General features: G+C 38.9%; 1 protein-coding gene across 1 annotated transcript in view; it reads right to left on the reverse strand.

The window, feature by feature from the left end:
* Positions 1 to 24,998, reverse strand: part of LOC307136190 (ryanodine receptor 3-like) — a 307,469-nt gene that overhangs the window by 204,191 nt on the left and 78,280 nt on the right. Inside the window, exons 19-22 of the mRNA XM_079832979.1 lie at positions 17,513 to 17,713; positions 13,891 to 13,993; positions 9,195 to 9,329; positions 1,580 to 1,853 (exon numbers count right to left, since the gene is read on the reverse strand). Coding sequence (XP_079689105.1) covers positions 1,580 to 1,853; positions 9,195 to 9,329; positions 13,891 to 13,993; positions 17,513 to 17,713 — 713 coding nt within the window. The remainder of the gene's footprint in view (positions 1 to 1,579; positions 1,854 to 9,194; positions 9,330 to 13,890; positions 13,994 to 17,512; positions 17,714 to 24,998) is intronic.

Genomic DNA, 24,998 nt, shown 5'->3' on the forward strand with positions numbered 1-24,998 from the left:
GGGTGTGTGTGTGTGTGTGTGTGTGTGTGTGTGTGTGTGTGTTATTGATTGAGCCGCTCTGGAGCTGGATTATGTGTGTGTGTGTGTGTGTGTGTTATTGATTGAGCCGCTCTGGAGCTGGATTGGGTGTGTGTGGGTGTGTGTGGGTGTGTGTGTGTGTGTGTGTGTGTGTGTTATTGATTGAGCCGCTCTGGAGCTGGATTGGGGGTGTGTGTGTGTGTGTGTGTGTTATTGATTGAGCCGTTCTGGAGCTGGATTGGGGGTGTGTGTGTGTGTGTGTGTGTGTGTGTGTGTGTTATTGATTGAGCCACTCTGGAGCTGGATTGGGTGTGTGTGTGTGTGTGTGTGTGTTATTGATTGAGCCGCTCTGGAGCTGGATTGGGGGTGTGTGTGTGTGTGTGTTTGTGTGTGTGTGTGTGTGTTTGTGTTATTGATTGAGCCGCTCTGGAGCTGGATTGGGTGTGTGTGTGTGTGTGTGTGTTATTGATTGAGCCGCTCTGGAGCTGGATTGGGTGTGTGTGTGTGTGTGTGTGTGTGTTATTGATTGAGCCGCTCTGGAGCTGGATTGGGTGTGTGTGTGTGTGTGTGTGTTATTGATTGAGCCGCTCTGGAGCTGGATTGGGGGTGTGTGTGTGTGTGTGTGTGTGTGTGTGTGTGTGTGTGTGTTATTGATTGAGCCGCTCTGGAGCTGGATTGGGTGTGTGTGTGTGTGTGTTATTGATTGAGCCGCTCTGGAGCTGGATTGGGGGTGTGTGTGTGTGTGTTATTGATTGAGCCGCTCTGGAGCTGGATTGGGGTGTGTGTGTGTGTGTGTGTTATTGATTGAGCCGCTCTGGAGCTGGATTGGGTGTGTGTGTGTGTGTGTGTGTGTGTGTGTTATTGATTGAGCCGCTCTGGAGCTGGATTATGTGTGTGTGTGTGTGTGTGTGTGTGTGTGTGTGTGTGTTATTGATTGAGCCGCTCTGGAGCTGGATTGGGTGTGTGTGTGTGTGTGTGTGTGTGTGTTATTGATTGAGCCGCTCTGGAGCTGGATTGGGGGTGTGTGTGTGTGTGTGTGTGTGTGTTATTGATTGAGCCGCTCTGGAGCTGGATTGGGGGTGTGTGTGTGTGTGTGTGTGTGTGTGTGTGTGTGCTATTGATTGAGCCGCTCTGGAGCTGGATTGGGTGTGTGTGTGTGTGTGTGTGTGTGCGTGTGTGTGTTATTGATTGAGCCGCTCTGGAGCTGGATTGGGGGTGTGTGTGTGTGTGTGTGTGTGTGTGTGTGTGTGTGTGTGTGTGTGTGCTATTGATTGAGCCGCTCTGGAGCTGGATTGGGTGTGTGTGTGTGTGTGTGTGCGTGTGTGTGTTATTGATTGAGCCGCTCTGGAGCTGGATTGGGTGTGTGTGTGTGTGTGTGTGTGTGTGTGTGTGTTATTGATTGAGCCGCTCTGGAGCTGGATTGGGGGTGTGTGAGCCTGTAGATCGTGTGTTTTCCAGCGGTTATATCAGTTCAGATCAAATGTGCTCATCTGTGACAGAGACTTTAAAGTCTTCTGGAATATGAATGTGTTTATTGCAGCATTATCTAAGGCTTCCTCACCCCAGGCCGTCGATCATCAGCTGCTCCTCCTCTTTGCCCATGCGGACGCTGAGCAGCGATCGGATCTGCCCCAGCGAGGCCAGCAGGTGGATGGTGTCGTGGACGGAGGCGGCGCTGATGGTGTAGGACTTCCTCATGGCGCGGAGCAGCTCGCCGATGCTGTCGTACTGCCTCCTCAGCAGACTGAACATCACCCGCACCAGCTCCGGGTCCTGGATGTGCGTCTCCTGGGCCCAGCTCACCATCGTCTGAGAGATCAGCTCCTTCAGATTCGCTTTACACACACCACACAAGCAGAGTTGCTCATCAGAAGCCTTCAAAGTCAAGCTCATCAAGACAACACGTTCGGAAACAGTCATTATTGATGGAGTGATGTTTGGTGCTGCCGACTATTGTCTACAGTGAGATTATAAAGCGAGATGACATGACATAAAACGACATGACATGACATAAAACATGACATAAACAACATGACATGACATAAACAACATGACATGACATAAAACATGCATAAAACATGACATGACATTAACAACATGACATGACATAAAACATGACATAACATGACATAAAACATGACATAAACAACATGACATTAACAACATGACATGACTTTAACAATATGACATGACATAAAACATGCATAAAACATGACATAAAACATGACATAAACAACATGACATGACATTAACAACATGACATGACATGAAACATGACATAAACAACATGACATGACATAAAACATGACATAAACAACATGACATAAAACATGACAAACAACATGACATGACATTAACAACATGACATGACAAAACATGACAAACAACATGACATAAAACATGACAAACAACATGACATAAAACATGACATAAACAACATGACATGACATTAAAAACATGACATGACATAAAACATGACACAAACAACATGACATGACATTAACAACATGACATGACATAAAACATGACATAAACAACATGACATGACAAACAACATGACATGACATAAAACATGACAAAACGACATGACATAACATAAAACATGACATACACAACATGACATGACAAACATGACATGACAAACAACATGACATGACATAAACAACATGACATGACATAAAACATGACATAAAACGACATACAACATGACATAAACAACATGACATGACAAACAACATGACACGACATAAACAACATGACATGACATAAACAAGACACGACATTAACAACATGACATGACATAAAACATGACATAAACAACATGACATGACAAACAACATGACATGACATAAAACATGACATGACAAACAACATGACATGACATAAAACATGACAAACAACATGACATGACATAAAACATAACATGAAATTACAAACAACATGAGGACATAAAACATGACAGACATGACAAACGACATGACATGACATGACATAAACGACATGACATGACCTAAAACATGACATAAAACGACATGACAAAACATGACATAAAACATGACATAAAACATGACATAAAACATGACATGACATAAACGACATGACATGACATGACCTAAAACATGACATGACATAAAACATGACATGACATAAAATACATGATATGACATAAAACATGACATAAAACAACATGACATGACATAAAACATGACATAAAACGACATGACATAAACAACATGACATGACAAACAACATGACATGACATAAAACATGACATGACATAAAACATCACATAAACAAAATTACATGACAAAACTATACGACACAAAACGACATGACCTTGACATGACATAAAACAACATGACCTTGACATAACCTTGACATGACACAAAACGACATAACCTTGACATGACACAAAATGACATGACCTTGACATAAACGTGACATGACATAAAACGACATGACAAAATGACATCACAAAACGACATAAAATAACACGATACAACACAAAACGACACGACATGACCTTGACATGACACAAAACGACATGACCTTGACATGATCTTGACATGAACGTGACATGACATAAAACGACATAAACAACATGACATGACAAAACATGACATAAAACATGACGACATAAAACATGACATAAAACATGACCTTGACACGACACAAAACAACATGACCTTGACATGACATAAAACAACATGACAAAATGACACGACATTACATAAAACTACATGACACAAAACGACATGACAAAATGACATGACCTTGACCTAACACAAAACATGACCTTAACCTGACACAAAATAACATGACCTTGACAAGACATAAAATGTCATGACAAAATGACATGACATAAAACGACATGACACAAACAGCATTACAAAATGACATGACAAAACTATACGACACAAAACAACATGACCTTGACATGACACAAAACGACATGACACAAAACAACATGACCTTGACATGACATAAAATGACATGACCTTGACATGACACAAAACGACATGACCTTGACATGACACAAAACGACATGACCTTGACATGACATAAAATGACATGACCTTGACATGAACTTGACATGACACAAAACAACATGACAAAATGACATGACACAAAACGACATGACCTTGACATGACATGACCTTGACATGAACTTGACATGACAAAACAACATGACAAAATGACATGACACAAAACAACATGACCTTGACATGACATAAAACAACATGACCTTGACATGACACAAAACGACAAGACCTTGACATGACATAAAACAACATGACCTTGACATGACACAAAACGACATGACCTTGACATGACACAAAACGACATGACATAAAACAATATGACCTTGACATGACACAAAACGACATGACCTTGACATGACACAAAACGACATGACATAAAACAATATGACCTTGACATGACACAACATGACATGACCTTGACATGACACAAAATGACATGACACAAAACAACATAAAACGGCATGACATAAAACGACATGACAAAACAACATTAACTTGACATTAACTTGACATGACACAAAATGACATGACATAAAACAACATGACCTTGACATGACAAAACGACATGACATAAAACAACATGAACTTGACATGAACTTGACATGACACAAAACGGCATGACCTTGACATGACACAAAACGACATGACCTTGACATGACACAAAACGACATGACAAAATAACGACATGACCTTGACATGACATAAAACAACATGACCTTGACATGAACTTGACATGATACAAAACGACATGACCTTGACATGACACAAAACGACATGACCTTGACATGACACAAAATGACATGACCTTGACATGAAATAAAACAACATGACCTTGACATGAACTTGACATGACATAAAACGACATGACCTTGACATGACACAAAACGACATGACCTTGACATGACACAACATGACATGACCTTGACATGACACAAAACGACATGACCTTGACATGACACAAAACGACATGACCTTGATATGACACAAAACGACATGACCTTGATATGACACAAAACGACATGACAAAAAAACAACATGACCTTGACATGACATAAAACAACATGACCTCGACATGAACTTGACATGATACAAAACGACATGACCTTGACATGATACAAAACGACATGACCTTGACATGACACAAAACAAATTGACCTTGACATGACACAAAACGACATGACCTTGACATGACATAAAACAACATAAAACGGCATGACATAAAACAACATGACAAAACAACATTAACTTGACATGAACTTGACATGACACAAAACGACATGACCTTGACATGACACAAAACGACATGACCTTGACATGACACAAAACGACATGACCTTGACATGACCTCGACATGACACAAAACGACACGACATAAAACGACATGACCTTGACATGACACAAAACGACATGACCTTGACATGACACAAAACGACATGACCTTGACATGACACAAAACGACATGACCTTGACATGACACAAAACGACATGACCTTGACATGACCTCGACATGACACAAAACGGCACGACATAAAACGACATGACCTTGACATGACACAAAACGACAAGACCTTGACATGACCTCGACATGACACAAAACGACACGACATAAAACGACATGACCTTGACATGACACAAAACGACATGACCTTGACATGACACAAAACGACATGACCTTGACATGACACAAAACGACATGACCTTGACATGACACAAAACGACATGACCTTGACATGACCTCGACATGACACAAAACGACATGACATAAAACGACATGACCTTGACATGACACAAAACGACATGGCCTTGACATGACAAAACGACATGACATAAAACGACATGACATAAAACGACATGACCTTGACATGACACAAAACGACATGACCTTGACATGACACAAAACGACATGACCTTGACATGACACAAAACGACATGACCTTGACATGACCTCGACATGACACAAAACGACATGACATAAAACGACATGACCTTGACATGACACAAAACGACATGGCCTTGACATGACAAAACGACATGACATAAAACGACATGACACAAAACGACATGACCTTGACATGACACAAAACGACATGACCTTGACATGACCTCGACATGACACAAAACGGCACGACACAAAACGACATGACCTTGACATGACACAAAACGACAAGACCTTGACATGACCTCGACATGACACAAAACGACACGACACAAAACGACATGACCTTGACATGACACAAAACGACATGACCTTGACATGACACAAAACGACATGACCTTGACATGACACAAAACGACATGACCTTGACATGACACAAAACGACATGACCTTGACATGACCTCGACATGACACAAAACGACACGACATAAAACGACATGACCTTGACATGACACAAAACGACATGACCTTGACATGACACAAAACGACATGACCTTGACATGACACAAAACGACATGACCTTGACATGACACAAAACGACATGACCTTGACATGACACAAAACGACATGACCTTGACATGACCTCGACATGACACAAAACGGCACGACATAAAACGACATGACCTTGACATGACACAAAACGACAAGACCTTGACATGACCTCGACATGACACAAAACGACACGACATAAAACGACATGACCTTGACATGACACAAAACGACATGACCTTGACATGACACAAAACGACATGACCTTGACATGACACAAAACGACATGACCTTGACATGACACAAAACGACATGACCTTGACATGACCTCGACATGACACAAAACGACATGACATAAAACGACATGACCTTGACATGACACAAAACGACATGGCCTTGACATGACAAAACGACATGACATAAAACGACATGACATAAAACGACATGACCTTGACATGACACAAAACGACATGACCTTGACATGACACAAAACGACATGACCTTGACATGACACAAAACGACATGACCTTGACATGACCTCGACATGACACAAAACGACATGACATAAAACGACATGACCTTGACATGACACAAAACGACATGGCCTTGACATGACAAAACGACATGACATAAAACGACATGACACAAAACGACATGACCTTGACATGACACAAAACGACATGACCTTGACATGACCTCGACATGACACAAAACGGCACGACACAAAACGACATGACCTTGACATGACACAAAACGACAAGACCTTGACATGACCTCGACATGACACAAAACGACACGACATAAAACGACATGACCTTGACATGACACAAAACGACATGACCTTGACATGACACAAAACGACATGACCTTGACATGACACAAAACGACATGACCTTGACATGACACAAAACGACATGACCTTGACATGACCTCGACATGACACAAAACGACATGACATAAAACGACATGACCTTGACATGACACAAAACGACATGGCCTTGACATGACATAAAACGACATGACCTTGACATGACACAAAACGACATGAACTTGACATGACATAAAACGACATGACCTTGACATGAACTTTACATGACAAAACGGCATAAAAAAGACATGCGATGCAACACAACGTAACAAAAACATAAAATAAAATAAACAATAAAATGACAGCACGACGCAGCACAACATAACATAACATCATATCATAACATAACCGCCTGCGAGCTGCTTCAATGAGGGCGGAGGGAGGCTGGAGGAAGGGCTGTCAGATTGAGGCCAGTGTGTGCTGACTTCACTCGCAGACGCCATTAGAATGACTGTAATGGGCCTTAAAGGGAAGTGACTGATGGGAAAAAACATGGGCTGAGGTCATCTGTCAGTCACTCGCTCAGCTGCTCTGTCTGTCGGGGGGGAAATCAGTGTTTTATAGGGCAGCCAATCAGAGAGAGCGCTGAGACCCGGAGACATCACACAACGCTGAGCTCAGGAGAGACACAGCAAATGATACTGAACCTGTGTGTGTGTGTGTGTGAGTGTGTGTGTGTGTGTGTGTGTGAGAGTGTGTGTGTGAGAGTGTGTGTGTGTGAGTGTGTGTGTGTGTGTGTGTGTGTGTGTGTGTGTGTGTGTGTGTGTGTGTGTGTGTGTGTGTGTGTGTGTGTGTGTGTGTGTGTGTGTGTGTGTGTGTGTGTGTGTGTGTGTGTGTGTGTGTGTGTGTGTGTGTGTGTGTGAGTGTGTGTGTGTGTGTGTGTGTGTGTGTGTGTGTGTGAGTGAGTGTGTGAGTGTGTGTGTGTGTGTGTGTGTGTGTGTGTGTGTGTGTGTGTGTGTGTGTGTGTGTGTGTGTGTGTAAAGATGTGGTGAACGTTCATTATATATCAGCAAACTCAGCTTACAGTAGAAGAGCAACTTTATCAAATAAAACCTTGAACAGTTTAAATGAATCTCACTAAAACATGTCCAAAAAATGTAAATTAAATGAATAAAATACTAAAATAAAATAAAATAAAGCAAAATTAAATGATAAAACATTAAATAAAAAAATTATAAAAGATATAAAAAATGAAATAAGAAATAAATACAATAAAATAAATCAAATAAATAAAGATAAAATATATATAAAACAAAATATATATATAAAATTGAACAAAAAATATATTAAATATATTAAAATCAAATAAAGTAAAATAAATGAATAAAAAATAAAACAAAAATTATGTAAAATAAAAAATACAGTAAAATAATAATAAAATGGAATAAAAGAAAAGAAAAAATAACATAAAAATAAATAAATAAAAAAGTATATAAAAAATAATACAATTTTATAAAAAAAATATACAATATATAAAAAAATAAAGTAACATAATAAAAAATTATTTAAAATAAAATACAATAAAATAATAAATTAAAAAATAAAATAAAAAATACATAATAATAAAATGGAATAAAATACAATAATTAATGAATTAAAACAAAAAATATCCAGAAAATAAAAATAATAATAAAATGGAATAAAATAAAATGTATAAAAAAATAATAATCAAATAAAAATAATAATCAAATTGAAAAAAATATACATTTCTTTATATATTTATATAATACAAGAAAAAACACAATGAAATAAAATATATGAAATAGAAATAATAATAAAATAAAATGAAAAACTCAATCTGCTACTCTAATGACCGTGCGTTGGTCTCAGTTCTGCTTACAGGGAGCGGTTTGTTCTTTCTCTGTGGGCTCCGCTTCAGATTTCTGCGGTTGACCTTTGATCTTGTAGATCAGGGCGAGCAGGCGACCTTTAATAGACGTGTCCTGATCCTCCTCATCCTCCTCCACTGGAATCCCTGCAGTGACAGAGGAAGGACATTCATTCTCCTGACCCCACGGTGACCTCACGGACTCATGACATCTGAAGCTCCCCACAAACCAGAGCTCATTCATCATTTAAACATCTCCAGTCTCAGCGTTTCTACATCTCAGCTTCACGAGCTGCGTTTCCAAACAGAGCTGGGAATTTAACCTATGTTGGAATACGGCATGAAACATTTGTGTATAAAGCATTTCATGAGTTCAAATCGTCAATTCCTGACTGCATTGTGCCAAGTGTAAAGTTTGGTGGAGGGGGGATTATGGGGTGGGTTGTTTTTCAGGGGTTAGTTCCAGTGAAAGGAACTAGGGATGCTCATATTGACCGTTTCACCGTTAGTAAGAATTTTGACAGATTAATACTATCAGTTAAACGATTTAAAAGTTTTTGCTGCATGGTCACTACATTTTTATAAGAAACAATAATGAGTCTATAAAACACGAAAGAACAACAAATATATGGGTGAGAACACAGCCTACACACCAGGACTGCATTTTACATTTTTCCCAATGTTGATTCTTCTTACAATCGTAATGCAATGGACTGTGGCCTACATTAAACCTTTAAATAAAAGGTTTACACAGTCGTATACAATAAACGAGCTTACACAGCGACAGGAAATAAAAATGAACGCAAAAAACCTGCGTACCGTACCAGAGAATAAGCAAAGCGGCGCTTCACTCATGAACTGCTCAGCGGTTAAATGGCGTCCGCTCAAATCCCGCTCCTCTCAGTGCTGTAGCCTATATGCTTGTAGCCATTAAAACACGTAATTAGTTTCAGTTTAAATATTATAATGTTATTTTTTTTATTTCATTTACGTTGAAAAGTCAACAGGACACATAAGATGCATAATGTCAGAAGACGGGGGTCTTCAATAAGTTCAATAACACTTCAATACGTTTTGTTGAAAGCCTTTCTTTAAAGTTAATTTCGTTTTGTATAAATTGTATCTTAATTTTAATCTATGTTTAATCAACCAAATTGCCCGGATTTAATAAATAATAAACAAATAGCCTATAACAGACAATGACATGGAGGCGGCGGCGCAGCGAGATCAACGGCTTAAATGAACAACTAGAAAAGAAAAAAAACTTTAGTCAGGGGCAGCACTAACTATTTATTTCAGATACTCTGGAGGAAATATTACCGCTCTTTCTACGCACACACCGCAACAGTCACAATCAGGGCTCTGAACCGGTTCAAGGAACGAAAACGAAAACCGGAAACGAACGAAATTAAGAGGAACAAAAACTAAAACGAAATCAAAATCATTTTGAATCGTTCTGAACAGAAACGTTAATTTGAAATGACCATTAACCAGTTAATAACGTTATTTTATCGTTCTTTTAATATTTTAATTTGTCAGTGACCAATCATGAATTGAGTAGTCCAGCATGTGATGTGACGGATCAAGCGTGAGTGAAATGTCATCTATGAATCTACCGGTAACGCAAGTCAGTGTGAGCGCGCATTTACACGCCTCAAGCACATTTCTTTCCCCACTGAGGTCTACAATGAAAGCGCAGGTATTGGAGGACATTCTTTTCGTACGTTTAAATAAGCAGTTCGGACTTTAAGCTCAAATAGACTGATTTAGGCTAGTTTGTGGATTTCGTTTAAGCCTATCCAAGTAGGCTACTATAGCATCTATCAAACATTTTTCCTATAGTCTTTCAGATTGCCAATACAGCTCTATGTTTTCTATATAGACGGTTTATGCTTCGTATTAAATGGTGTTATATTGCATTAAATGATCAAGCTTTATTAGCTGACTGAATTTGATTATGTGATGCGAGGACGTGTTGCGCAGTGTTTGCTTTGAAATTAGCAGTTGACGGTGCATTAATGGTTTTCCAGTTTATTTATTCTTTATTTATACATTTTTTAAAACAAGTTGTGTTGAAAAAAAGTTATGTAACGTTACAAAGAATGTTATCACTCTTCTGAAAATAATTCGGCATAAGAGCCACTTTAGATTGTCTAACGCTCCATTAAAACAGGTCCGCTGTTTATGCTGTAATTAATGCATGTATTTCTGTTGTGGTTTTAAAAATGTTATGAAATAAATATTCAAGTTTAATTATCATGCGTTATATTATCATTGAGTGAAAATAAGTCTTTATTTATACATATTTGTTTAAAGTATAGGCTAAATTAAAATAACGTTATTAACCGGTATTTTTTCAAATCAAACCGTTTTCGGAACAGTAATGTTTAATGAGGAACGCAAAAACGGAAACGCTATAATATCGATTCTGCTCGGAGTGAACCAATTGATATTTTTTTCCGTTTTTAAGCCCTGGTCACAATATGACCGCATGTATGTTTTAAAAACATAATTCAACACTTTTTAATGGGCCACTTAAAATGTTTATTACAAATAAATTATTAAATTTTAAAAATGAAAAAAAAATTGCATTGCATTTGCAATCCTTTGCAGAACCCCCAGCCCCCCCGCACCACTTAGACATGCTACTTTAAAAAACATGTAAAACCAGTCCAGCTGTGGGTTGAGGTAGGCCTGCTATATTTATATGATGAAAAAAAAACTTAGCTTGACGGGAAAAAAAACTATTCCGGTTCTTCAAAGCTTCAAACGGATTCAGTGTTTTCGTTTTGTCATCTTAATTGGTTCATTATTTAAGTGGAAAATATTTAGTGTAGGCCTATTTATTTTATGCTTTTTTTAAAGGTCACCAATCATGGAATTTTGAAATGTACCTTTCATGTTGTGTGTAACATAGATCTAAGTGAACAAAAACATCCTGCAAAGTTTGAAATATGACAGTGCACCGTATATATAGTTATTTTCTTTCAAAAGTAAGAGTCGACTCGGAGTCATTTTTAAGAATCGTTAGAAGACCGAAGCTTTTTCTCTGACTAGATGACGTCAACTTGTCAAGTTAAATTGACAAGAAATACTCCTCTGTTCAGAAATTTGACACAGATATATGAGAATCTATTAATATTTCTCCTCATCTGCACACTTTTGAACTAAAAGCCCTGAGGGATGTTGATTTGAGTCTTCGTGAGGAGAATAGAGGAGTTTTTTTATGAATAAGATCAGCTGAAGCTCATATTACAATCAAACGGTACCAACGCGGATTTCATATTCATAACTCCTGACACATATTAACAAATTACTGTCACTATAAGACTTTGAGAATAAAACTGGAAGCTTGACTCTTAGATCTTTTAAATGATGTATAGATTGTCATGGTAATTACTTACATCTGACAGTCATTTGAGCTCATTTACTTTACTAAATGTACTTTACTAATTTACTTTAACAAATAAAGCCATTTATGGTGATGTGCGTTCCGTTTCCGAGAATATCTGCTCAGACTTTACCAATCACAACTGACTGGGTCATCGGACCAATCACCGCAGATTAGCGTCACGTAAAGGCGGGGTTTAGAAAAGTGAATCACTAAAGGAATCATTTGAGAATCGCTGTCAAAACAGGTCAAAATAAATGCATATTATAAGAAAACTAAAGTCTTTTTTGTCATTGCATGCATGCAAAACTGTTGTTGGGGACTTCTAAAACAATATTTGGAACATTTGAAATGCCATAATAGGTGCTCTTTAAACATTTGATTGAGTTTTTCTCTGTTGTCAGAAACGCTGCAGGTGTGTGAACATGTGATGATGTGAATCCAGGTTCTGATGTTGTTGTTGATCTGTTCTGTGTGCTGCGGTTTGCACAGTAAAATAAACCTGTGGAAAAAAGTGTCTTTTTATCGATTGATCGGCGACCGATAATCGCTTTGGGATGATTGATCGGCGGTCTCCAAAAAGGCCGATCTCATGAACACCCAACCTTTTGCAACCTTAAGTGTAAGGATTAATCTAATTTAATTTATTCAGGGAAGACCAATATTAATTTACATCTGATTTCTTATTAAATGTCTTTAGTATTTCTTACCTCAATACTAATGTTAGACCTACCTGAAAAATTGTTTTTAAAAACAAAAATGTACTGCATGATCAAATATTTAGGTGAGATAATTATATACAATTATTATATACATTTATTTGGGAAAGATGGCCTACAGTAGCCTTAAGTTATCTCATTTTCTAAAATTAAGGTGGTTCTTCAAGATCTTGACTCAGTTAATTTAGAGTTAGTTTCATTTCTACAAATGGTGCAAACTCTGCAAGATTATAGATAAAATACTGTGATCGGCAATCGGCAGATCATGATCTTGGTAATCGGCCCCAAAAATGCTGATCGGAGCATCTCTAATTTATATAATCGAATAATGAGCAGCGGTTGTCGGTCGGGAAAATTAACCGTTTTGAGCATCCCTCAAAGGAACTCTTAATGCTTCACCAAGACATTTTGGACAATTTCATGCTCCCAGCTTTGTGGGACCAGTTTGGGGACGGCCCCTTCCTGTCCCAGCATGACTGACCAGTGCACAAAGCGTCGATAAACAAATAAAATAAAATCGACTTCATGCACAACTAAGCAATATGACTACAAAATCTGTAACGCATTTTTACTAATATTTGAATGTGTTCAGCCGTACCGCAGTGCAGCCGCAGCTCGCCGTGGAAGTCGTACAGCTCCTCCTGGATGTCCTCTGGGCAGGGACAGTCTTCGCCCATGTTAAAGTTCAACAGCATGTTAATCTGAAAGAAACGGAGATGTGCTGTGATGAGGCGTCCTGTTGAAGACGGCGTGTGTTAAAGAGATAGTTCACCCAAAAATGAAAATTAGCCCATGATTTCCTCTCCCTCAAGTCATCCGAGGTGTTTATGGCATTCTTCTGTCAGACGAATAAAATCTGAGTTATATTACAAAAGTTCAGGCTAATCCAAGCTTTATAATTGGATTCATAGTTGCTCTGTTTTTGAAGTCCATAAAAAGTGCATCTGTGCATCATATAACTGCTCCACGCGGCTCTGGGGTGTTAATAAAGGCCTTCTGAAGCAAATCGACGCGTTTGTGGAAGAAAAATATCCATTTTTAAAACTTTATCAAGTCAACTTTCGGCCTCCGCCTTCCCTGTTCAATTTATGGAGAAAGTGTTGAAAGTTCCCCTGCGGATGAAAAGACTAACGCGACCAGGTCATGACGTCACGAACACATCTTGAGTTTCACTTTCAACATTCAACACTTTTCCACGGAAGTTCACTTAAAGGGTTAGTTCACCCAAAAATGTAAATTGTGTCATTAATGACTGAGCCTCATGTGGTTGGACACCCGTCAGACACAAATGAAGATATTTTAGTGTAAATCTGATGCTCTGAAAGGCCTCCATTGGCTCAACTTTACACTCTCAAGACCCTTAAAAGACACTAAAGACTAAAGTTACAAAGTCCATCTCACTACAGCGGTTCTACAATAACTTTATGAATCGGCGAGAATAGTTTTTGTGCGCAAAAAAACCCTAAATAACGACTTATATAGAGATGACCGATTTCAAAACACAGCCTCATGAAGCTTGGAAGCGTTATGAATCAGTGAGTCGATTCAGCGGTTCAGAGCGTTATGAATCAGTGAGTCGATTCAGCGGTTCAGAGCGTTATGAATCAGTGAGTCGATTCAGCGGTTCAGAGCGTTATGAATCAGTGAGTCGATTCAGCGGTTCAGAGCGTTATGAATCAGTGAGTCGATTCAGCGGTTCAGAGCGTTATGAATCAGTGAGTCGATTCAGCAGTTCAGAGCGTTATGAATCAGTGAGTCGATTCAGCGGTTTGAATCGCCAAATTTCAGCAGTTTGGCGGTTTGACACGCGATCCGAATCATGAATCGACTCACTGATTCATAACGCTTCAAAGCTTCATGAGGCCGTGTTTTGAAATCGTCATCACTATATAAGTCGTTATTTAGGGTTTTTTTGCGCACAAAAACTATTCTCGTCTTCATAAAGTTATTGTAGAGCCGCTGTAGTGAGATGGACTTTGTAACTTTAGTCTTTAGTGTCTTTTAAGGGTCTTGAGAGTGTAAAGTTGAGCCAATGGAGGCCTTTCAGAGCATCAGATTTACACTAAAATATCTTCATTTGTGTCTGAAGATGAACGGAGGTCTGACGGGTGTCCAACCACATGAGGCTCAGTCATTAATGACACAATTTACATTTTTGGGTGAACTAACCCTTTAATAAAGTTTTGAATATGGATATTTTTCTTACACAAACGCATCGATACGCTTCAGAAGGCCTTTAATAAAAGCTTCCTGAGATCGCTAAAGATGCAAATAGAGACATTTGAAGATAATAAACACACAATCGCGATGATATATGGTTTGTCTGTGTTCTTTATACCATGTTGGGTGTATTCATAATAGATTATATTTATAATGCAATGCTATTCGACATAGCTTTAATCAATATGCAGAATATTGTAAAATGATACATTTTCTGTCTGATTTTTTGATCCGAAGCCAAATGAGACCACAGAAGGTTATTTAAAACATCCCACTTGTGATATAAAGTAATTTTGGAGAACAAACAAAGTTTTAATCTTATTGTATTTTGATTGTGTGCTTAGATAACATGCTAGCTAGCCAATGCACTGCCACCTGGGCAAATACGTTGTTTTTATTAATAATTTTGAATATACTGAAATGAAAAACCAACTGAAATGTTTCTATTGTCAACAACGGCATTTGAGGCACTTTAGAAGGTGAAGTGAGAAGTTTGATCATAAATGAGGTTTGAATAGAACAGTTTGAATAGAGAGTCGTGAGTGATTACAATGAAGACAAAATAATAATTTAATAAGAGCCATAACCTGGCCAGAGAGGTGTGAAAGTGTTCTGGGGAGACTGAAACTGAATGGCCAGTTTGCACCTCAAAACAAAAGAGACAATAAACTGAATGGCAGCTCAGAAGATATGGCAATAAACATCAGTTAACATTTTAGAGAAATCTCAAAATAAAAACAAAGACATGATCTTGAAAAACATTTCATAAAATTCAGAGTTTTACACTTATCTTCTTCAGATTTGAAATATAACATGGTCAGACATGCGGCTTCGGCTGTAGTGCACTTCTAGATTGCTAAAATGCCAACTTCAATTTTATTTTCATAAAGATATTTCATACAAATATATTTCTACACTTGAAGCTTATTATAGCTATTTTTGATTATGAAAATAATTATAATTTTGAATTTACAGTAAACTGCCAAGTGTCCGCTTTCAAATGAGGCCATACTTATGATTTTAGTGCAAAGGAATCATTAACTGTAACGGTTTTAGTCTGATTATGCCATTTCTTAGGATTTTTTCAAAAGCGGGGGTGCAGGCTAACAGGTTAACACCCCAGAGCCGTGTGGAGCAGTTATATGATGGATAGATGCACTTTTCATGGACTTCAAAAACAGAGAAACTATTAGTGCAATTCTAATGGTGCGTTCACACCGGACGCGATTTGCGCGATTGAGATGCGAAATGGCATTCTGCGGCGCGATTGAGGCGGCGCAAAGGACGCAAATTGAGCGTTTTGAACGCGCGAATCGCTCAAGTTGAAAAATCTGAACTTTGGCGGATATTTCGCGCCGCGTTAACCAATCAGGAGCTTGCTCTAGTAGTGACAACAATGAGGAGAAAATCTGTATATTAATATCTGGTTCAGACAATATGATTATCACTGAGATAACATTAAATGACATGAAACACAACCCAGTCTCTTTTTGTTAAATGCAAGTTTATGTATGATCAATAATACAAAAGTATAAGTAATGTATAACAAGCTATACATGAACTAAAGCAAACAATGCAGTCAAACATTTAAAGTCAGCGCTAGTCGGCTAACGTTACAACTGCAACGTACAGTTATAGCCTAAAATTTTAACAAAAAAAAGACGTGTAAACACAGCCCATGTCAGCCATTTCTCAACGAGACGAGCCGCTGGCGGAAGCCCCGCCCATGACGCGAATTCGCGTCTGTTGTGCAGTGAATGTCACGCGCGAGTAAACTCAAAATGTACACGCGTCCACCTTCGCGCGATTAGCGCGAATTATCCGCGTGAATCGCGTCCGGTGTGAACGCCACATAAAGCTTGGATTAGCCTGGACTTTTGTGATATAACTCAGATTTTATTCGTCTGAAAGGAGAATAGGATGACTTGAAGGTGAGTAAATCATGGGCTATTTTAATTTTTGGGTGAGCTGTCCCTTTAATGCGTTGTGTCTTGCTGCACCTGTTCCTGCGGCGGAGAGCGAAACTCTTTGGTCTTCCTGGCGGTGACGGCGGCGGACATGTTGAGCGCCAGCATCAGCTCGTTATAGCGGAACTTCTGGTTGAACTGCAGCTTGGAGACGAAGCTGTCGGAGAAGGACACGATGGCCTCGATGCGATGCCTCAGCTCACAGTCACAGAAGTAGTGGAGGAGCTCACACATCTGCAGGAACACACCATACCAATGACAACACTGACAAACACACTCATTCACCCAAATCAGACACACCAGTCAAAACTTACACTGGGAAAAGTGTGTGGATTTTATGCTAAAATGCTTACCGTCAATTTGGATAAAGTTTCTGCTGTGTGAATAATGCAAATATACACAATGTTTCTGAAAGAGTCTCATTAAAGGGTTAGTTCACCCAAAAATGTAAATTGTGTCATTAATTCCTCACCCTCATGTGGTTGGACACCCGTCAGACCTCCGTTCATCTTCAGACACAAATGAAGATATTTTAGTGTAAATCTGATGCTGAGAAAGGCTTCAGATAGGCCTCCATTGGCATTCAGTACATTTACACTCACAAGACCCATAAAAGGCACTAAAAACGTCGTTACAAAGTCCATCTCACCACAGTGACTCTACAATCATTCTACGATGCGACGACAATAGTTTTTGTGCGCAAAAAAAAAATCTAAATAACGAATTTATCCAGCTTGTTCTTGTCTTCCGTGTGTGTCTCAACGACGCATGCGTGAGAATATGAGCAGATCCGGCGTTCGGACACATGACCCAGAAGAGATTTGTTTACGAGCAGAGGAAGACGCGCGTATCTCAGCTGTTGAATTCTACACTGATCGTGCTTTAGGTCTCGGTGTAGTTCTCAAAATGGGGCTAAAGTGGCATTTCATGGATTCCCGAACGCCGGATCTGCTCATATTCTCACGCATGCGTCGTGGAGACACACACGGAAGACAAGAACAAGTTGGATAAAGGTGTTATTTAGATTTTTTTTGCGCACAAAAACTATTGTCGTCGCATCGTAGAATGATTGTAGAGTCACTGTGGTGAGATGGACTTTGTAACGACGTTTTTAGTGCCTTTTATGGGTCTTGTGAGTGTAAATGTACTGAATGCCAATGGAGGCCTATCTGAAGCCTTTCTCAGCATCAGCTTTACACTAAAATATCTTAATTTGTGTCTGAAGATGAACGGAGGTCTGACGGGTGTCCAACCACATGAGGGTGAGGAATTAATGACAGAATTTACATTTTTGGGTGAACTAACCCTTTAATCTGATCATAACTCCAGTGGAATATTCCTCCAGTGTAGATCATCTGTTCTCTATGTGAATATACAGTAAAGTGTGATCAAATCATCGCTACTCCAGTCTTCAGAGTCACATGATCCTTCATGAAAAAAATTGGCGGACAGGAAGTTCAGCCAAATATGGCAAAATTGGTATCTATGTTCTCGGCATGAACCAAGGAATCCATTAAGAAGTTCTATCAAGCTAATTTAATTTAAAGTTACAATCATTTTTGGAAGTTTCATTAGAACTTTTTAGTACCGTCATGACATGGTGCCGAAGACCAGTGTTAATTTCATATTCGTCAACAACCTTTTTTCACTGACGAAAAACGAGACGATAACTAAATAAAAACTAATGTTGGATGACAAAAACTATGACGAAAACCTACTGTCATTTTCTTCAACAAATAAAAGCGAGAGGAGAATAGTGAGGTTAGTGAGGGTGGATTAGGGCAGAGATGGGGACAGAACTGATATCAGATGAACACATTTGATCTGAACTGATCTAACCTCTGGAAAACACACGATCTACAGGCTCACACACCCCCAATCCAGCTCCAGAGCGGCTCAATCAATAACACACACATACACACACACACACACACACACACCCCCAATCCAGCTCCAGAGCGGCTCAATCAATAACACACACACACACACAATCCAGCTCCAGAGCGGCTCAATCAATAACACACACACACACACCCCCCCAATCCAGCTCCAGAGCGGCTCAATCAATAACACACACACACACACACACACACACACACCCCCAATCCAGCTCCAGAGCGGCTCAATCAATAACACACACACACACACACACCCAATCCAGCTCCAGAGCGGCTCAATCAATAACACACACACACACACACACACACACACACACCCCCAATCCAGCTCCAGAGCGGCTCAATCAATAACACACACACACACACACACACACACCCCCAATCCAGCTCCAGAGCGGCTCAATCAATAACACACACACACACACACACACACACACACACCCCCAATCCAGCTCCAGAGCGGCTCAATCAATAACACACACACACACACACACACACACACCCAATCCAGCTCCAGAGCGGCTCAATCAATAACACACACACACACACACACCCAATCCAGCTCCAGAGCGGCTCAATCAATAACACACACACACACACACACACCCAATCCAGCTCCAGAGCGGCTCAATCAAAAACACACACACACACACACACACACACACACACACACACACACCCAATCCAGCTCCAGAGCGGCTCAATCAAAAACACACACACACACACACACACACACACACACACACACACACACACACACACACACACACACCCAATCCAGCTCCAGAGCGGCTCAATCAATAACACACACTTATGCCAGACCAGTGTTTATGAACTAATGCTGATGAATAATGACAGTGTTTACTTTACCATGTTTGTATAGTAATATGTTTTAGACGGTTAATAATGCATATTTATCTCCTGAACTTGAATGAGCTCCTGCAACTGCAATAGAGGAGCAGACATTTCAAAATAAGAGTCCTGGGGCCGATACCATGAAGCCGGTTTAGCTGCTAGCCAGATATGTTTAAGCTTAGTTTGTGCTAATCCTGGGTTTAAGGTACCATTAAAGAGGTTTGTCTTTTAGCTGTGTTCATCTCCATAGCAACTTACGCTCCACAGCTAACCGGCTCCAGGGCAGGTTATGTTCTGGATAAGAGATCTCAAACTGAAATTAGACCAATCAGCTGTGAGGAAAGTGACACATCTCTGATGCAATGAAGCCACGCCCCCTATTTCTCCAAATTAAAGGTCACTACATAGCAAATGGTTTTTAAAGACTAAAGCGTCTGGCTTTTAACAATGCTTATTTATAATAATAATACTTTTGAATGATTTAGATATCATTTATATAATTATACCCTTATATATTTTAGTTAATCAATCATTAATAGGCACTAAGTTAAAATTAATATTAATAGCCTATATAAAGGTCATACAAATAAGCTTTAAAATCAATAAATAAAGCTATAAAAATGACTACATGTGATCTTAAATGTTCAATTCTCTCTACATATCAACTAAACTAACTTCATAACTTTTACTTACTTTTACTTGCCTGAAATATGAAGATATTTCTTTAAGTTGTCCTCTTTCATAGACAGCTCTTTTCTTCCTGTGTATTTGTTTAAATTCTTAATATTTTTCAATCATGTAATATTCAGCAGAAGAGAGAAGTGAATCTACAGCGTGTGATTGGCTGTTCACGTCTGATGTCACAGCTAAACTCCGGATCAAAGCCTGAGTTGACAGAGAAAGCTGATGATCAGCATCATGGGACCAACTAAGCCTGAATAGATTGGTTTGGTTTGGTTTTGTCAACTCAAAACTAATCCTGTAACCCTGAGTTTGTTAAACTCCCATCATGGTACAGGCCCCTGGAGTATTTCCAGCTTGTTTATTATTAAAAATCACGCATTATATATTCGTTTTTGCTTACACAATAAACTGTGTTTAATTTCATTCCCATTTAGTTCATAGTCATGAGGAGAGACCAGTATTTGACACACATTCAATAAAGTATCAGGTTATAATAGTTCACTAAAACCATTTAAAAAAATCTTCATTACTTGAAATTAAATAAATGTTAACTGAAATTAAAAAAAAAAAAAGTTATTTGAAACTTATAAAACAGAAATACAAAGTTAAAAAAACCTATATAGATGTTTTAAAAAACAAACACATAAGTGAATTGAGCTCTTTCGTGTATTTTTAATATCAAAAACAAAATGGTGTCCAAATGTCAGTTCGAGTGACAGTCGGTTATGTGACGCTTAAATGCTTAATGTATTACAATTGAACTAAACTCATTAGATTTTAGGAGACTAAAACTAGACTAAAACTAGAAACAATTCAGGTGACTAAAATATGACTAAAACTAAATGGCATTTTGTCTGCATGGTCTGAAGATGATGTGGTTCAATCTTCGTGAAAACCGCAGCAACGGCCTAGGAGGAGATCAAAATGGTAGCTTTTTTAGAGAATTTTCATTCAAATTGTCTTTTTCTAGCCATTACGGTTCAAAAGTTTGACTTTGAGGACAAAATGTTTACTTGCTTCCTAATATATCCCACCCTCTAACAGGAGATCATCAGTGTTATTCACTGCATCACTGGTCATAATGTTATGCCCGATCGGTGTATATATTATGATAAGTCCAATGGTCTCACCTGTCGTTTGACAGACTCGGGCAGCTAAAATCAATCTCAAATAGAGTACTTTATCTACTTATATTGTAAGGTGGAAAATAATCAAAGATATTTGAAATGGAACAAAATCATCTGCTTTGCTGTTTGTAGCCATCGTCGTGATCAGGATATTGAAATGGACTCAACCCCCCCCCTAACGCCATCAGAAGGGCCAGGTGGAGTTTCTAAGAACAAAAGAATGATTGGCCGGCTGGCCAAAAGGTTTCCGCACCTTTGATACAATGGGGGAAGTTTTGTCTGATTGGTTACTTTCAAATGTCTCACGGTTTGGTCTGATTGGTCAGTTTTACAAGAGTCAGGTTTGAATTTGGTGACTTCAGGGAAGAGGAAAAAAGAGGATTTCATCTGTAGCTCGCTCTCTTTTGATTCTCTGCTTTCTCTGGAGAGAGCTATTCTTTAGCTCTCTCTCTTTTTCTCTCTCTCTCTCTCACAGGTAACATTCTAGGCAGAGGCCTACAGAGCATAATTAATGGTTTATGTTTACATCTATTTGAAACTATTTAGAGTGTAACCCAGTCCCTCCAAAAAAACGTGATTATGCGATCGCATGATTTAATGCATAATCAGCCAAAGTCTGCATTTATATCAGGGGGCCGCATTTTTATATTTTTATATAGCATTCAAAATATGCGTGGCTAGCTTGATTTCATAATCCCCGCATTTTCGTTGCAAAAAAGTCATATATATTAGCAGAAAGTTTAAAAATGTTCGTTTACTTCACACAAGAGCCGCCATTTCCCCCTATTGCCATCGGAATGTTTTGAAGTGACATCATCGAAAAGCTGCAGACCCCATGGTGAAACCATAGATATCGGTCAAACCATGATGAAGCACGCAAATTCCCATTTGCCAACAAAAATAACAGCAAAAGACACGCACAAAGCAGTTTCCCGGTGTGTTGACCGATTTCAAAACACAGCATCATGAAGCTTCAAAGCGTTATGAATCAGTGAGTCGATTCAGCGTTTCGAAGTGTTATGAATCAGTGAGTCGATTCAGCGTTTCGAAGTGTTATGAATCAGTGAGTCGATTCAGCGGTTCAGAGCGTTATGAATCAGTGAGTCGATTCAGCGGTTCAGAGCGTTATGAATCAGTGAGTCGATTCAGCGGTTCAGAGCGTTATGAATCAGTGAGTCGATTCAGCGGTTCAGAGCATTATGAATCAGTGAGTCGATTCAGCGGTTTGGATCACCAAAGTTACGTATTTCAGCAGTTTGACACGCGATCCAAATCATGAATCGACTCGCTGATTCATAACACTTCGAAGCTTCATGAGGCCGTGTTTTGAAATCAGTCATCACTATGTAAGTCGTTATTTAGATTTTAGCACAAAAACTATTCTCGTCTTCATAAAGTTATTGTAGAGCCGCTGTAGTGAGATGGACTTTGTAACTTTAGTCTTTAGTGTCTTTTAAGGGTCTTGAGAGTGTAAAGTTGAGCCAATGGAGGCCTTTCAGAGCATCAGATTTACACTAAAATATCTTCATTTGTGTCTGAAGATGAACGGAGGTCTGACGGGTGTCCAACCACATGAGGCTCAGTCATTAATGACACAATTTACATTTTTGGGTGAACTAACCCTTTGAGAGATTGCACTTTGTGCATTGGAAGCACTCAAATGTCTGTTTTGTATAGCTACCTCTGTAAAACAGGAAGTTATTTATTCATTTTTTCAGAAGTTGTAGCATATTCCTTTTGTAAAGCTACAGAACTTGTTTGACTCAATGTTTTTCTAAATTTGAGCCGTGTGTTTATTAAGGTCTTCAATAAAACAAGATGAGAACTTAAATATTCCCAGCACTTTCTGTGATGTAATGCTTTTTTTCTCTTTTTCATCAAACCGCATTTTTTATGCAAGTTCCCGCAATTTTATCACATAAAATTGCATAAATATCCCGCATTTTCCATCGCATTTTTTAAGAAAACGTGCTGCATAATCAACGATTTTTGCCCGCAACAATCACAAAAAAAAGCCGCATTTTTCTGGAAGGACTGGTAACCATAACTAGAATTTGTGTTTCCTTTTAGAAGAGATTTATGTCTATGATGTAATTGACATTTTACATTTACTTGATTGTTAATAAATTGTTACATTTTGATCCTTTCTGAATTAATCTGTAATTATTAACTATCTCCAATGTGGAACGTTATAATTGTAACAAAGGGTTAAAACGGAACGATCAAATGTATGATTAACTATCAAATATAGATGACCAAACAACCGGTTGGGATTCTCTTCTAAATGCGATAACTATGATAAATGGAGTCAGATAAAGAATATTATAATCAAATCCATTCTTCCAGCTGAGACCCTGAACGCGTGCGGCCTTCACCGCGGTTTGCTACCGATCCTTGGAGCGAATTCATGCAGCTTTACAATATAGTGATGACGATTTCAAAACACGGCCTCATGAAGCTTCGAAGCGTTATGAATCAGTGAGTCGAATCATGATTCGGATCGCGTGTCAAACTGCTGAAATTTGGCGATACAAACCGCTGAATCGACTCACTGATTCATAACGCTTCAAACCGCTGAATCGACTCACTGATTCATAATGCTTCAAACTGCTGAATCGACTCACTGATTCATAACGCTTCAAACCGCTGAATCGACTCACTGATTCATAACGCTTCAAACCGCTGAATCGACTCACTGATTCATAACGCTTCAAACCGCTGAATCGACTCACTGATTCATAACGCTTCAAACCGCTGAATCGACTCACTGATTCATAACGCTTCAAACCGCTGAATCGACTCACTGATTCATAACGCTTCAAACTGCTGAATCGACTCACTGATTCATAACGCTTCAAACCGCTGAATCGACTCACTGATTCATAACGCTTCAAACTGCTGAATCGACTCACCGATTCATAACGCTTCAAACCGCTGAATCGACTCACTGATTCA

This window comes from Gobio gobio, assembly GCF_949357685.1.
Source record: "Gobio gobio genome assembly, chromosome: 13".
NCBI classification, from domain to species: domain Eukaryota; kingdom Metazoa; phylum Chordata; class Actinopteri; order Cypriniformes; family Gobionidae; genus Gobio; species Gobio gobio.